Source organism: Erythranthe guttata, chromosome 11 (genome assembly GCF_056151865.1).
Source record: "Erythranthe guttata isolate IM_541 chromosome 11, IM_541, whole genome shotgun sequence".
Taxonomy (NCBI): domain Eukaryota; kingdom Viridiplantae; phylum Streptophyta; class Magnoliopsida; order Lamiales; family Phrymaceae; genus Erythranthe; species Erythranthe guttata.
This window is the reverse complement of record NC_142543.1, coordinates 9,424,695-9,440,458: the sequence shown is the minus strand read 5'-3', so window position 1 is coordinate 9,440,458 and position 15,764 is coordinate 9,424,695. Positions and strand designations below refer to the sequence as shown.

Here is a 15,764-nt window from a genome sequence, read left to right as displayed (position 1 = left end):
TCGGGACAGGTAACAAATTTTGGGGACAAAATTTTTTAAGGGGGGAAGATTGTAACACCCCACGTGTTCAAAACACGATAATTTCAAAAACCATAAAACCTCTAGTCACGTAAATACTAGATTTTACCAATAGTAGGACTATACGTGGATTATTGATATCCGAATTATTAGATATCAAATTTATTACGTGACCTTATGTGCCTATGTGTTTCGGTAATTATGCATGCATATTAGGAATTATCATAATATATAATATATATATGAATATATGTATGTGTGTGCCGTGTATGTGTGTGTAATTAGGGGTGGATTATTAAATAATTAGAAAATAAATAAATGATTAACCTAAGCCTAGTCTAACCCCTATTAAGACCACTCCTACACTCCATGTCAAGCATGCCCACTTAGAAGGCCAAGAGTCCCTTCTCCCCCCCCCCCCTATTTCGGCTGCAACATACTCTCTCTCTCTCTCTCCATTGTTTCCTTTCCTCCTCCAACCACCGAAACCACCATTGCCATCAGCTCCACCAAGCTCAAACCCTCTCCACATCAATAAGATTTTTATCAAGCCAAAGATGAGAATTCCCTATCTCACCCTTGCCCTTGAATTCTCCAAGAACACTATAAATACATGGTGCCCCTTCACTAATGAGAACACCTCCCACCTTGAAATCTATACCGTGTCCTTCCATATCAAGGTAGCTTGGCTGAATCTTCAAGCTTGAAGAAGGTAATGAGCTGCCATTCAAAGTTCTTTCCCCTCTTCCTTCTTCTTCGTTCTTTTCCCTTCTAACTTCGGTTTTTCTTTGAAGCTCCCCAAGAACCTTCCCCTTTTCATCTAGCCTTTTATTTCCCTTCTGTTTTGAGGTAAGGAATCGAAATCCTTGCTGCAAATGGAGGTATTCATAGTATCAAGAACAAATTTCGAAATTAATTAAAAGACACCCCTAATTCTTGTTTTATGTTAATTTGTGCATTTATTTGTTCCTTTTTGCTAGTTCATATGTTTTATGTTATTGCATGTATGATCAGAGGTTCTAAATGGTAGATTTGAGTTAATAACTTTCAAGAAACCTCATTTATTTCGGAAATGGTGAAGAAAATTGAATTTTGGGAAGTTTTGGGGCTGCATGTGTAAATCTGCATATTTCCGGGCCAGATCAGCAATTTGTGAAAAGTCAGACTCATATAGGTTTTCAAAATTGGTTTTTGTAAGTATTGAACGGAAATTCCAGATTTAGGGAAATTTTTCAAGAAAAAGTAATTTTTGAAATACTAGTGGTCTTGCATGTATGGATCTAAAAGTTTTGTGGTGGAAAAATGGAATTTTCGAAGTTGTTGCATAAATTAAAATCTTAATTCCGTTTTCTGCATATCTTGAGCAAAGATTTCGGATTTTTAGGGGTTTTTCATGAAAAAATGGATTTTTAAATTATAGTGTAGTTGCATGTGTAAATTGAAAGAGTTTTGGGGTAAATCTGTAATTTTCGAGAAATTAGTTTCAATTAGAGTTCCAGGTCTGTTTTCCAGCATCTAGTAAAGGGTAATATTCGGTTTTTAAAAGGTTTTACAAAAAAATGGAATTTGTGAATTTCTAGAGGTCTTGCATGTATAGATCTAGAGAATCTAGGGTGAGTTATGTAATTTCTGGAAATTCGGCATCAAATCATTTCTAACTGAGTTTTCTGCATTAATCTGAATTTCAGTTAAGTTAAGGGTTGATTTTTGTGAAAGTATGAATTTTTGAACTTTAGATCATATTGCATGTGTGAGTCTTAAACTTTGGAGGGCAGAACTGTAATTTTCAGAAGTTCAGGGGTGTTGTGCTGAATACCCGAAACTTCCTAAACTAGCATGTTTTCCCTTAAATCCTAGAATCAATTAGCAATAAGATTGGTTTTGAATGTTTTGAGTGTTATTTTTGGGTAAGTATGCTTTAATGTGCTTTTCGATAAAAGCCAAGTTTATGTGAAATATGTGTTTATTTGTCACTTGATTGATATTTGTGATGTTTTAAATTATTATGGGTGATTGTGGATTATTGTTATCCTTTAGGTACTCAAAAGAGATTTCAAATAATTCGACTATGCCACTTTTGATATTAAACAAAATAATTTGGGGAATTAATGAAATACTTAGAAAGGATGAGAATGGATACGGGGGGCCGGTATTCCAACCATAGATACTACAGTTGAGTGGTTTGATTCCACTAAAACGGGCTCAGAATAAGCTTCTTATTTTCTAAGTAAAGAAGTTAATTTCTCATCGGATCCGATAAAACGAAGATTCTTTATGTTTCTATAGTTAATAAATTTTATGCCCTAGAAATGTAAATTGTGTTAAATGTTGTTGTACTTGTATTATATAGTATATGTAGTATGACTATATTTTAAATTTTCGGTATCTTTCGATGACCTTACTGAGCTTTGTTAGCTCATATAGATATTCTCTGTTTGCAGGTACTAGTACTACTCACTCCACCGGATTGGACTAGTCGACGGTTCGAGAGGCCGACTCCGGGTTTTTGGTTCATATGGAGGATCTACTTATAATGCTTGTAGTACTATCTTTTGTGTATATTATCCTTAGGACAATTACTATTTCCGTAGTAGCTCATGTGTATTATTATCCGTGGTAAAGGAGGCTAATTCCTCCGAATGTGGGCCCCTTTTTTGTTAAACTATGGTCCATTTATGTAGAATTAATATGTCGTTTTAATTCTGGACTTTAACCTTTCATTTCTATGTTTTATCAAGGTGACACCACTTATAGTCTATAATACGAATTAAATCGGGTAGTTAGACGTATACTCCTCTATCCCACTAAATCACCTCGCCGAAAAATCTTCCGAAGCCAACTCCGTCTTTAAGTCTTAGGTCATGAGATAAATATCGATTTACTAAACTTCGGAGTCTACCCATTTACCTAATTATTTATATAATGCGTTTAAAGCTTCCGTGCATGGCAAACCCTCTCGGTTTGCGATACGAATACTAGGGGGTGTCACAGACATGGTATCAGAGCAAAATTCGTAGAAACTCTATACGAACACCGAACCGGAATTCGGAACCCTCGAAGCGTGAAGACTCGGTCTGTCCGGTAATTATGTGCTTACTTGTGTTTTACATTATTTTCTGTTGTTCTAAAGGTATTTTTTGCAACACACACTAAGACATGACAGGAAGACAATCTCGGAACGCCGCCACCACGAATAATCTCCCAGACACCGCTAACGTTATTCTCGGTCTTTCCAACCTTATCCGCGAGCAAGCGCAGAATCATCACGATCAGATTCAACAACTCCTTCAAAGCCGACAAACCCCACCTACGCCTCAACCAAACCCCCAAAGCCTATACGAACGTTTCCTTCGTATGAAGCCCTCTGAGTTTCATGGTGATCCCGACCCGGTCATAGCCAAAGAATGGATCAAATCCTTGGAAGTAATCTTTGATTACATGCAAATGGATGACCGTGAACGAGTGCACTGTGCCCTCTTTTTACTTCGCAACGAAGCCCGGAACTGGTGGGAAGGAGCTAAGGAAGGTGTTGAACTCGAGAACTTGTCATGGGAAGCATTCAAGGTCCAATTCTTCGAGAAATACTTTTCCAAAGACGTTCGGGCCAACAAACTCAAGGAATTCCTGGAACTCCGCCAATGGGATCTCACCATGACCGAATACATTCGGTTATTCGAACGAGGATGTTTGTACGCCCCATTCATCGCCAAGGACGTTGAGGAGAAGAAAAATCACTTCACAAGAGGACTACAACCTGAAATCCGAAGGGATATCCGCATGTCCGACACCACTACCTTTCGCCAAATGGTGGACAAGGCACTAACCGCCGCTCAAGACGAAAATGAAATTCAACAAGGGAAGCGACCCCAGCCACCCACACCACGACCATGGAAGAAGGCCAACTTTGGAAATCAAAAATTCAAAGGAAAGAAGGTCCAAAGTCCAAACTCTAAACCAGTAGCACCGACAACCAAGCCGATTTGCTCGAACTGCGGAAAGGCTCACTTTGGAATCTGCGTAAGGGATACCGAATTATGCTTTCGATGCAAAAAGCCCGGCCATAAGGCGAGAGACTGCCCCAATGCTCAAACTCGAGTCCCAGGCCGCGTGTTTTCCATGACCCGAGAACAAGTGCATCAAGAACCGACGATGATCGCAGGTACCATTCTTGTTCTTGGAGAACCCGTGTATGCTTTGATTGATTCTGGTTCTACACATTCCTTTATTTCCACCAATGTGTGCGTACGTCTTGGCCTAATACCGACCCAAGTAAGCCATGAATATCGCATCTCTATGCCCTCGGGCGAAGAAATGGTCACTAGCAAGGTAGTAAAGGATTGCCCTATTCAAATTAAATCCCAACCCATGAAGTTCGATCTCATTGTCTTAGCGATCGAGAACTTTGACCTTATAATGGGAATGGATTGGCTGACCAAGTTCAAGGCTCAAATCAACTGCGCTCTAAAAACCGTAAGCTTTTCTCTCCCAAATCACACTCTCCTAGAATTTCAAAGCGACACCAAGACCCAGATTCCCATAATCTCCGCAATCAAAGCCACCAAACTCATCAACAAGGGACATACCGGCTTCCTAGTCGACCTTCTTGAGACTAGCTCAAAACCCCAACCGATAATATCCGAACTTTCCGTTGTTCAAGAATTTCCCGACGTCTTCCCCGATGACCTACCCGGGCTACCGCCCGATCGAGAAATTGAGTTCGAAATTCATCTTATTCCGGGAACGGAACCAATCTCAAAGGCTCCGTACCGTATGGCTCCTGTGGAACTCAAAGAATTGAAGAATCAAGTCCAAGAATTACTCGATAAGGGGTACATCCGCCCCAGTCACTCCCCATGGGGAGCCCCGGTACTATTCGTTAAGAAGAAAGATGGATCTTTCCGCCTGTGCATCGACTATCGAGAGCTGAATAAGGTGACCATAAAGAATAAATATCCTCTGCCCCGCATCGATGATCTCTTTGACCAACTCCAAGGGTCATCCGTCTTCTCCAAAATCGACCTTAGGTCAGGATACCACCAACTTAGGATCAAAGAAACAGATATTCCAAAGACTGCCTTCCGAACACGATACGGCCATTATGAATTTATAGTAATGCCGTTCGGGTTAACCAACGCACCAGCCGCTTTCATGGACCTTATGAATCGAGTTTTTCATCAGTACCTCGACAAGTTCGTCATCGTCTTTATCGATGATATTCTTATATACTCCAAGACCAAGAAGAACATACCTCTCAACTGCGAACAGTACTTCAAACACTCCGGGAACATCAACTCTACGCCAAGTTCAGTAAATGTGAATTTTGGCTATCACGAGTCACTTTCCTTGGCCACATCATCTCCGCCGAAGGACTTTCCGTCGACCCCAGCAAAATAGAAGCAATCTCAACATGGCCAACTCCAAAGAACGTAAGGGAAATACGAAGTTTCCTTGGTTTAGCCGGATACTATCGCAAATTCGTTCAAGATTTTTCAAAAATCGCATCACCCCTCACTCAACTCACAAAGAAGGGGGTCACATACCAATGGAGCCCAGACCGCGAGGCTAGTTTCCAAGAACTAAAGAAGCGTTTGACCACCGCTCCAATTCTTTCATTACCCGATGGATCCGGAGGATTTGTGATCTATAGCGACGCTTCCAAACTCGGGCTAGGTGCTGTACTTATGCAAAACGGAAAAGTGATCGCCTACGCGTCCCGACAGCTCAAGGAATACGAGAAGAACTACCCAACTCACGATTTAGAGCTCGCAGCAGTAGTCTTTGCACTTAAGATCTGGCGTCACTACCTATACGGAGATAAGTGCACCGTTTACACCGATCACAAGAGCCTGAAGTATTTCTTCACACAGAAGGAATTAAACATGAGGCAACGAAGATGGCTCGATCTGGTTAAAGATTATGACTGCGAATTCCTATACCACCCAGGGAAGGCGAATGTCGTGGCAGATGCCCTTAGTCGAAAATCGATAAACGCCCTAGTGGTTGAATCAAAATTTCGAGACCACGTGAGGACAGCTCAAGATCAAGACCCCCAACTTCGGAAAATTCGCACAAATCTCGAAGCAAACCCTAATTTCCGAATTTCCAAAGACGGACTTCTCCAATTCCAAACCCGCACTTGCATTCCCGACGATGCCGAAATCAAACGACTCATTTTAACCGAGGCACATCAAACCACATATACTTGTCATCCCGGATCAACCAAAATGTACCAAGACTTGAAGAAACTTTATTGGTGGCCGAGAATGAAGGAAGATATAGCTCGATTCGTCGCCCAATGCCTCACCTGCCAGCAGATCAAGACCGAACACCAACGACCCGGAGGATTACTTCAACCAAATTCAATTCCCGAATGGAAATGGGAAGTGATAACGATGGACTTTGTTCAAGGATTTCCAAGAACACAACGCGGTTCCGACTCTATTTGGGTAATTATCGACCGTTTAACCAAATCGGCCCATTTTCTTCCGATCCGCAAGACGTTTAGCCTAGATAAACTCGCAGAACTCTATATGCGAGAAATCGTTCGGCTCCATGGAATTCCAACGGCTATTATTTCGGATCGAGACCCACGGTTCACCTCAAAATTCTGGAAAAGTTTGCAAGGAGCTCTTGGAACCAAATTATCGTTCAGCACGGCCTTTCACCCCCAAACCGATGGCCAGTCAGAACGCACGATTAAAACCCTTGAGGACCTACTTCGAGCCTGTATACTCGACTTTGGAGGCAACTGGGAATCTCGACTACCGTTGATCGAATTCGCGTATAATAATAGCTTTCAATCGTCAATCGGAATGGCGCCCTACGAAGCACTCTACGGACGAAAGTGCCGATCTCCCCTCTACTGGGATGAAGTTGGAGAGAGAAAACTCCTCGGGCCCGACCTAGTTCAACAAACGGTGAGCCTAGTTCGAGACATCCAAGAAAATATGCGAGTTGCCCAAAACCGACAACAAAGCTACGCTAATAATAGAAGGCGAGATTTGGAATTCGAAGTCGGAGGATTGGTATTCCTAAAGGTAGCTCCTTTTAAAGGCGTTTTGCGATTCGGAAACCGAGGCAAAGTATCTCCGCGATATATCGGTCCATTCGAAATACTCGAAAGAATAGGCAGTCGCGCTTACCGTCTAGCACTTCCACCTAACCTATCCCGAATCCATAACGTATTCCACGTCTCCATGCTTCGTAAATACATTCCCAGCCCCGAACACGTTCTCAAGGCCGAACCTATTGAGCTGAACCCAAACCTTTCATACGAAGAAAGACCCCTCCGAATCCTCGACTCCAAAACCAAGACACTCCGAAACCGCGAGATTCACCTAGTCAAAGTGCAGTGGCTCAACCACACACCCGAAGAAGCTACATGGGAACGCGAATCAGAAATGAGAAGTCTCTATCCCGAATTATTCGGGACAGGTAACAAATTTTGGGGACAAAATTTTTTAAGGGGGGAAGATTGTAACACCCCACGTGTTCAAAACACGATAATTTCAAAAACCATAAAACCTCTAGTCACGTAAATACTAGATTTTACCAATAGTAGGACTATACGTGGATTATTGATATCCGAATTATTAGATATCAAATTTATTACGTGACCTTATGTGCCTATGTGTTTCGGTAATTATGCATGCATATTAGGAATTATCATAATATATAATATATATATGAATATATGTATGTGTGTGCCGTGTATGTGTGTGTAATTAGGGGTGGATTATTAAATAATTAGAAAATAAATAAATGATTAACCTAAGCCTAGTCTAACCCCTATTAAGACCACTCCTACACTCCATGTCAAGCATGCCCACTTAGAAGGCCAAGAGTCCCTTCTCCCCCCCCTATTTCGGCTGCAACATACTCTCTCTCTCTCTCCATTGTTTCCTTTCCTCCTCCAACCACCGAAACCACCATTGCCATCAGCTCCACCAAGCTCAAACCCTCTCCACATCAATAAGATTTTTATCAAGCCAAAGATGAGAATTCCCTATCTCACCCTTGCCCTTGAATTCTCCAAGAACACTATAAATACATGGTGCCCCTTCACTAATGAGAACACCTCCCACCTTGAAATCTATACCGTGTCCTTCCATATCAAGGTAGCTTGGCTGAATCTTCAAGCTTGAAGAAGGTAATGAGCTGCCATTCAAAGTTCTTTCCCCTCTTCCTTCTTCTTCGTTCTTTTCCCTTCTAACTTCGGTTTTTCTTTGAAGCTCCCCAAGAACCTTCCCCTTTTCATCTAGCCTTTTATTTCCCTTCTGTTTTGAGGTAAGGAATCGAAATCCTTGCTGCAAATGGAGGTATCATAGTATCAAGAACAAATTTCGAAATTAATTAAAAGACACCCCTAATTCTTGTTTTATGTTAATTTGTGCATTTATTTGTTCCTTTTTGCTAGTTCATATGTTTTATGTTATTGCATGTATGATCAGAGGTTCTAAATGGTAGATTTGAGTTTATAACTTTCAAGAAACCTCATTTATTTCGGAAATGGTGAAGAAAATTGAATTTTGGGAAGTTTTGGGGCTGCATGTGTAAATCTGCATATTTCCGGGCCAGATCAGCAATTTGTGAAAAGTCAGACTCATATAGGTTTTCAAAATTGGTTTTTGTAAGTATTGAACGGAAATTCCAGATTTAGGGAAATTTTTCAAGAAAAAGTAATTTTTGAAATACTAGTGGTCTTGCATGTATGGATCTAAAAGTTTTGTGGTGGAAAAATGGAATTTTCGAAGTTGTTGCATAAATTAAAATCTTAATTCCGTTTTCTGCATATCTTGAGCAAAGATTTCGGATTTTTAGGGGTTTTTCATGAAAAAATGGATTTTTAAATTATAGTGTAGTTGCATGTGTAAATTGAAAGAGTTTTGGGGTAAATCTGTAATTTTCGAGAAATTAGTTTCAATTAGAGTTCCAGGTCTGTTTTCCAGCATCTAGTAAAGGGTAATATTCGGTTTTTAAAAGGTTTTACAAAAAAATGGAATTTGTGAATTTCTAGAGGTCTTGCATGTATAGATCTAGAGAATCTAGGGTGAGTTATGTAATTTCTGGAAATTCGGCATCAAATCATTTCTAACTGAGTTTTCTGCATTAATCTGACTTTCAGTTAAGTTAAGGGTTGATTTTTGTGAAAGTATGAATTTTTGAACTTTAGATCATATTGCATGTGTGAGTCTTAAACTTTGGAGGGCAGAACTGTAATTTTCAGAAGTTCAGGGGTGTTGTGCTGAATACCCGAAACCTCCTAAACTAGCATGTTTTCCCTTAAATCCTAGAATCAATTAGCAATAAGATTGTTTTTGAATGTTTTGAGTGTTATTTTTGGGTAAGTATGCTTTAATGTGCTTTTCGATAAAAGCCAAGTTTATGTGAAATATGTGTTTATTTGTCACTTGATTGATATTTGTGATGTTTTAAATTATTATGGGTGATTGTGGATTATTGTTATCCTTTAGGTACTCAAAAGAGATTTCAAATAATTCGACTATGCCACTTTTGATATTAAACAAAATAATTTGGGGAATTAATGAAATACTTAGAAAGGATGAGAATGGATACGGGGGGCCGGTATTCCAACCATAGATACTACAGTTGAGTGGTTTGATTCCACTAAAACGGGCTCAGAATAAGCTTCTTATTTTCTAAGTAAAGAAGTTAATTTCTCATCGGATCCGATAAAACGAAGATTCTTTATGTTTCTATAGTTAATAAATTTTATGCCCTAGAAATGTAAATTGTGTTAAATGTTGTTGTACTTGTATTATATAGTATATGTAGTATGACTATATTTTAAATTTTCGGTATCTTTCGATGACCTTACTGAGCTTTGTTAGCTCATATAGATATTCTCCGTTTGCAGGTACTAGTACTACTCACTCCACCGGATTGGACTAGTCGACGGTTCGAGAGGCCGACTCCGGGTTTTTGGTTCATATGGAGGATCTACTTATAATGCTTGTAGTACTATCTTTTGTGTATATTGTCCTTAGGACAATTACTATTTCCGTAGTAGCTCATGTGTATTATTATCCGTGGTAAAGGAGGCTAATTCCTCCGAATGTGGGCCCCTTTTTTGTTAAACTATGGTCCATTTATGTAGAATTAATATGTCGTTTTAATTCTGGACTTTAACCTTTCATTTCTATGTTTTATCAAGGTGACACCACTTATAGTCTATAATACGAATTAAATCGGGTAGTTAGACGTATACTCCTCTATCCCACTAAATCACCTTGCCGAAAAATCTTCCGAAGCCAACTCCGTCTTTAAGTCTTAGGTCATGAGATAAATATCGATTTACTAAACTTCGGAGTCTACCCATATACCTAATTATTTATATAATGCGTTTAAAGCTTCCGTGCATGGCAAACCCTCTCGGTTTGCGATACGAATACTAGGGGGTGTCACACCTCGATTTCCATTTGCGTTTGTGGACGCATGGATTTCGAGAGACGAACCCAATGGGACATTGGCAAGAATCCCTTCTTGGATTCTTCCATGCTAAACCGTTTGAGAACGGTGTCTATGTACATGGATTGGGACAAGCCAAGCAATCTCCTCGATCTATCTCTATAGATCCGTATTCCCAATACGTAGAACACTTCTCCCAAATCCTTTATCGAGAAACGTGTGGATAACCATACTTTAGTTGACTGCAACATCCCTACATCATTCCCAATGAGTAGTATGTCATCAACATAAAGTACAAGGAAAGTCACTGCACTCCCACTAACCTTCTTGTAGACACAAGGTTCCTCCGGGTTCTTCACAAATTCAAATTCTTTGATAGTTGTGTCGAACCTTTTGTTCCAACTACGGGATGCTTGTTTCAATCCATAAATGGATCGCTGGAGTTTGCAAACCTTTTGCTCATCTCCAGAAGATATGAAGCCTTCCGGCTGCGCCATGTAAATTTCTTCCTCAATGTCCCCATTAAGGAAAGCGGTCTTCACATCCATTTGCCATATCTCGTAGTCATACCACGCAGAGATGGCCAACAAAATCCTAATGGACTTAAGCATAGCAACTGGAGAGAAGGTTTCCTCATAGTCAACTCCTTGCTTTTGAGTATAACCCTTCGCTACCAATCTAGCCTTGTAGGTCGATACCTTTCCATCTACTCCAATTTTCTTCTTGTAGATCCACTTGCAGCCTATGGGAACGATTCCCTCGGGTGGATCTACCAAGGTCCATACCTTGTTGGAGTACATAGAGTCCATTTCGGATTTCATGGCATTAAGCCAATGTCCCTTGTCTGTATCCGATACAGCTTCGTTGAAAGTTCTAGGATCACATCCTTGGTCAACTTCATCAACGAGGAATAACCTATCGGGCGCTCTCCGAACTCTTTCGGATCTACGCAGCGACGGTTCAGGAGGTACATTAGTGGTTTGTTGAATTGGTTCATTATCTGATTGTTGTGCTCGAACTTCAGATTGTGGTTCTCGAACTTCTTCGAGATCAACTACACTGCCCTTTCTATCCGATAGAAATTCCTTCTCAAGGAACACGGCATTTCTCGAGACGAACACCTTTGCCTCGGAAACATAGTAGAATTCGTATCCCATGGAATCCTCGGGATACCCCACAAAATAGCATAGGTCGGATTTTCTATCCAACTTATCTCCCACTAGCCGCTTCACGTAAGCGGGACAACCCCATATCCTAATATGTTTAAACGTGGGTTTCTTGGAGTGCCAAAGTTCATAAGGTGTGGAGTTAACTGCTTTGGTATTAACCCTATTCAGCAAATACACGGCAGTTAGGAGTGCATGACCCCACAGGTATGCCGGTAGCTCGGTGAACCCCATCATAGATCGAACTGTTGGGTTTCGGGCACGCATACGCAGCGGAAAACAAAAATTTAATGTGATTTAAACAACTTTAAAGCACATAAACACATGCCCGATAATTTAAATCAATTAATTGCGTACCTTTGCGCTTCCAGCGAAATTAAAACAACAACATGCTTAATTACTTAATAGAAATTAAATCAATTAGCATGCTCGCGTTTAAATCAAATAATCATGCTCGCAATAATAAAACCAATTTCATGTAGACACATAAAATCATACAAGTTTCTTATTAAAACGAACATGCATATATTAATTTAAACATAACCGAATCGAATGACAATAGATTCGAAACATTACCTCTTGAAGCGTGAGGTAGGCGCACTAAGCAAAGCTAGATTGCCACGGAAACCAATCCGTGCAATCCGGGGAAGAAACGGCGATGATCCGAGCTACGGCGGCGCGTGTGATTCACGTGCTGTCCTTGAAGCATCAATCGAACGAAGACTCGAGAAGATGGCCAGCTGCTCTTCCCACTCCTATTGATCCAACCTGTTTGCTGATCTGAAATTACAGCCTTGCTCCGACTTCAATATCTCCATTCTTATTTACTGGATGGACAATTCCTTCTGGAAGAATGTAGATTTATGAGTCGTGAAGCTTATGTCAAAATTTCACGTCCATCCGATCACCGGTTGATTTATAGAGAATTTTCTCGCTGGACAGCGCAGAAAATCCGAGAGCAGTTTTTCAGAATTGCCTTCTCGCATCTTCGATTCTTCGATCTTCCTCCTCTTGGATTTCACCTCGTATAGTTCGATCTACTAAAAACGTGGCACTAGACACGTAATAGTCAGAATAACGGAAGAAAAGAAAGAAGGAAAGGAATACCGAAAGAGATCGGCCAACGGGTGGCCGATTCCGGCGAATTTCCGGCGACGACGCGGTGGTGGTGGCCGTGGGAGAGGATGGCTGATCGAGAGAGGCAGCGGCTAGGGTTATGAACGTGTGTTCTCTTAATTGTGTGTGTGCAAGACCTATAAATCAAGTATTTATATGTGTTGCATAAAACCCTAACGGGCTTAAGTTGGACCGGGCCCAACAACTTAAGTTCGTTAGTTCTTTTACTTGCTCATCTCTCTCAATTCGATGATCGGAAAACTGTAACGATTACATTTTCGGAATCATTATAATGTCCTCGTCATTACGAGTGCCAACTCTCGATTTCCAACTTTCCAAAAGTGGAAACCCTAATTCAGTGCACTTTCTAAATTTGGAAACTTCCCGATTTAGAAGGTTCACTAATACGTTCGCCTATTCTTTTCCTTTTCTTATTCTCATTCATAATTCCAAATTACGAATGTTGGACCCAATCATATTGACTTTCAATCATGCAAAGATAAACATATTTTACCTTTGACCGTTTATTCAAAGATCTCATGTGCACGAGCAGTGTGACCCTCGATGGTTCAGGTGTAAGCTAGCCGTGGGCCCATAACCCTTTGTGGTCAAAACTCGTCCCCTTAGAGTTACGATTAAGATGAAACTCGTTTCACCTTAATCACCCAACGAATCAAGATTGGCGTCTAGCAACTACGCGTCATGATTCCCTAGATACAAATGAAGTGCCTGCAAGAACCTTCAGATATAGTTAACGTACAGTACGGTCCCTTCGATTCATATGTCCCGATTGAACTAGAGGCATTGGTTCATCGAGACCTCTTTATATGTTCAATGACGGTCGTTCTAAGTATTGTAATCGTCACGTGCATGACTTTGAGAATCGAATCCTCTAATCATTACTTAGTCAGCTCTGGCCAGAGACTTAGAATGATTACAAACTATCAGAACACACAGGACATCCAAGACTATTCTAGCGATCGAATGCCCGACTACAATGCACAGACCTCCCACTAGATTTCGGACTGCACGAACACTGGCCCTTGGGATGGTCCTCGGTGGAACTCAGAGACAGGTCACGATACAGCTGGTCCTCTAGTGAAGTCACGGTGATGTATAGGTCATAAGGACTAATGGTGTACAACTATACCATAGATATCTCTACTCGATTATTGGGAACCACTTAGAGATTTCTAGGGTGAGGGAGTTCAGTGAACTCGTCAACTTACGAGCACCCACTTATGCATGCCGATATCACAATACCGTTTACTGATGAGATGCAGTACACATACACTAAGTGCTAGTCTTCTAATGGGAAAGGCCGATATCCTCATTGGTGGCGTAACCCTTCGACTAGGAACACGTTTAACAGTTATAATACTTACGTAAATATCTCACGATCCTAACGATCAATTACTAGTACTTGTAATAACTGTAAGGACTATATCTATGCTTGTGACAAAGGGACAAAGATATAGAATGCCAAGGTGTTTTATCATTAATACGAATAAAGGTTCGTTTATTACAATAATAAATACGAAAGACCACAGCCACAAGTTGGCTTGTTGGTCACCACTTAGAACGGATTCTTCTCAAAATCAACACTTATAGATCCACTTGCAGCCTATAGGAACAATTCCAATTTTCTTCTTATAGATAAATGGATCGCTGGAGCTTGCAAACCTTTTGCTCACTTCCAGAAGATATGAAGCCTTCCGGCTGCGCCATGTAAATTTCTTCCTCAATATCTCCATTAAGGAAGGCGGTCTTCACATCCATTTGCCATATCTCGTAGTCGTACCACGCAGCTATGGCCAGCAAAATCCTAATGGACTTCATCATCGCAACTGGCGAAAAGGTTTCCTCATAGTCAACACCTTGCCTTTGAGTGTATCCTTTCGCTACCAATCTAGCTTTATAGGTCGATACCTTTCCATCAACTCCAATTTTCTTCTTATAGATCCACTTGCAGCCTATAGGAACAATTCCTTTGGGTGGATCTACCAAGGTCCATACCTTGTTGGAGTACATGGAGTCCATTTCAGATTTCATGGCAGTTAGCCAATGTCCCATGTCCGCATCCGATACGGCCTCATTGTATGTTCTTGGATCTCGTCCAAGATCAACATGATCTTCATCATTTTCGAGGAGGAATAACCTATCCGGCATTTTCCGAACTCTTTCGGATCTACGTACCGTAGGTTCAGGAGGTATATTAGTGGTTTGTTGTATTGGTTCGATTACTTGTTCTTGCGTTTGAACTTCACTTTGTGGTTCTTGAACTACTTCAAGTTCTATCATGCTGCCCTTTCTATCGGATAGAAACTCCCTTTCCAAAAAGGTGGCATTTCTCGAAACAAACGTCTTTGCTTCTTTGACATAGTAGAACTCGTATCCCATCGAGTCTTCGGGATACCCCACAAAATAGCACAAGTCGGATTTACTATCCAACTTATCTCCCACTAATCGCTTCACATAAGCGGGACAACCCCATATCCTAATATGTTTGTAATTGGGTTTCCGGGAATGCCAAAGTTCATAAGGTGTGGATTTAACTGCTTTGGTGTTAACTCTATTCAGCAAATACGCGGCAGTACGAAGTGCATGACCCCATAAGTATGCCGGTAAGTTTGTGAACCCCATCATTGATCGAACCATATCCAATAAGGTTCGACTCCGACGTTCGGAGACTCCATTAAGTTGAGGAGTTCCCGGTGGAGTCCATTGGGACTATATCCCATTTTATTTTAGATAGTCAATGAACTCGATGCTCAAGTATTCTCCACCACGATCGGATCGCAGCTTCTTAACACTTCGTCCGAGTTGCTTTTCTACTTCGTGTCTAAAATCTTTGAACTTTTCAAATGTTTCAGACTTGTACTTCATCAAGTACACATACCCATACCTAGAATAATCGTCGGTAAAGGTAGCGAAGTAGTTATATCCACCCTTCGCACTAACACTTAGTGGACCACATACGTCTGTATGGATCAAATCCAAAAGACCCTCGGCTCGTTCCATTTTCCCTTTGTAGGG

General features: G+C 40.9%; 1 protein-coding gene across 1 annotated transcript; it reads left to right on the top strand.

Annotated features, from left to right (window-relative positions):
- The first annotated feature begins 3,174 nt into the window (after window positions 1-3,174).
- Window positions 3,175-4,612, top strand: LOC148766961 (uncharacterized). Its single transcript, XM_088825877.1, has 2 exons — window positions 3,175-4,488; window positions 4,574-4,612. Exons 1-2 carry the CDS (start codon window positions 3,175-3,177, stop codon window positions 4,610-4,612), a joined length of 1,353 nt encoding a protein of 450 aa, XP_088682003.1.
- Window positions 4,613-15,764: the final 11,152 nt, after the last annotated feature.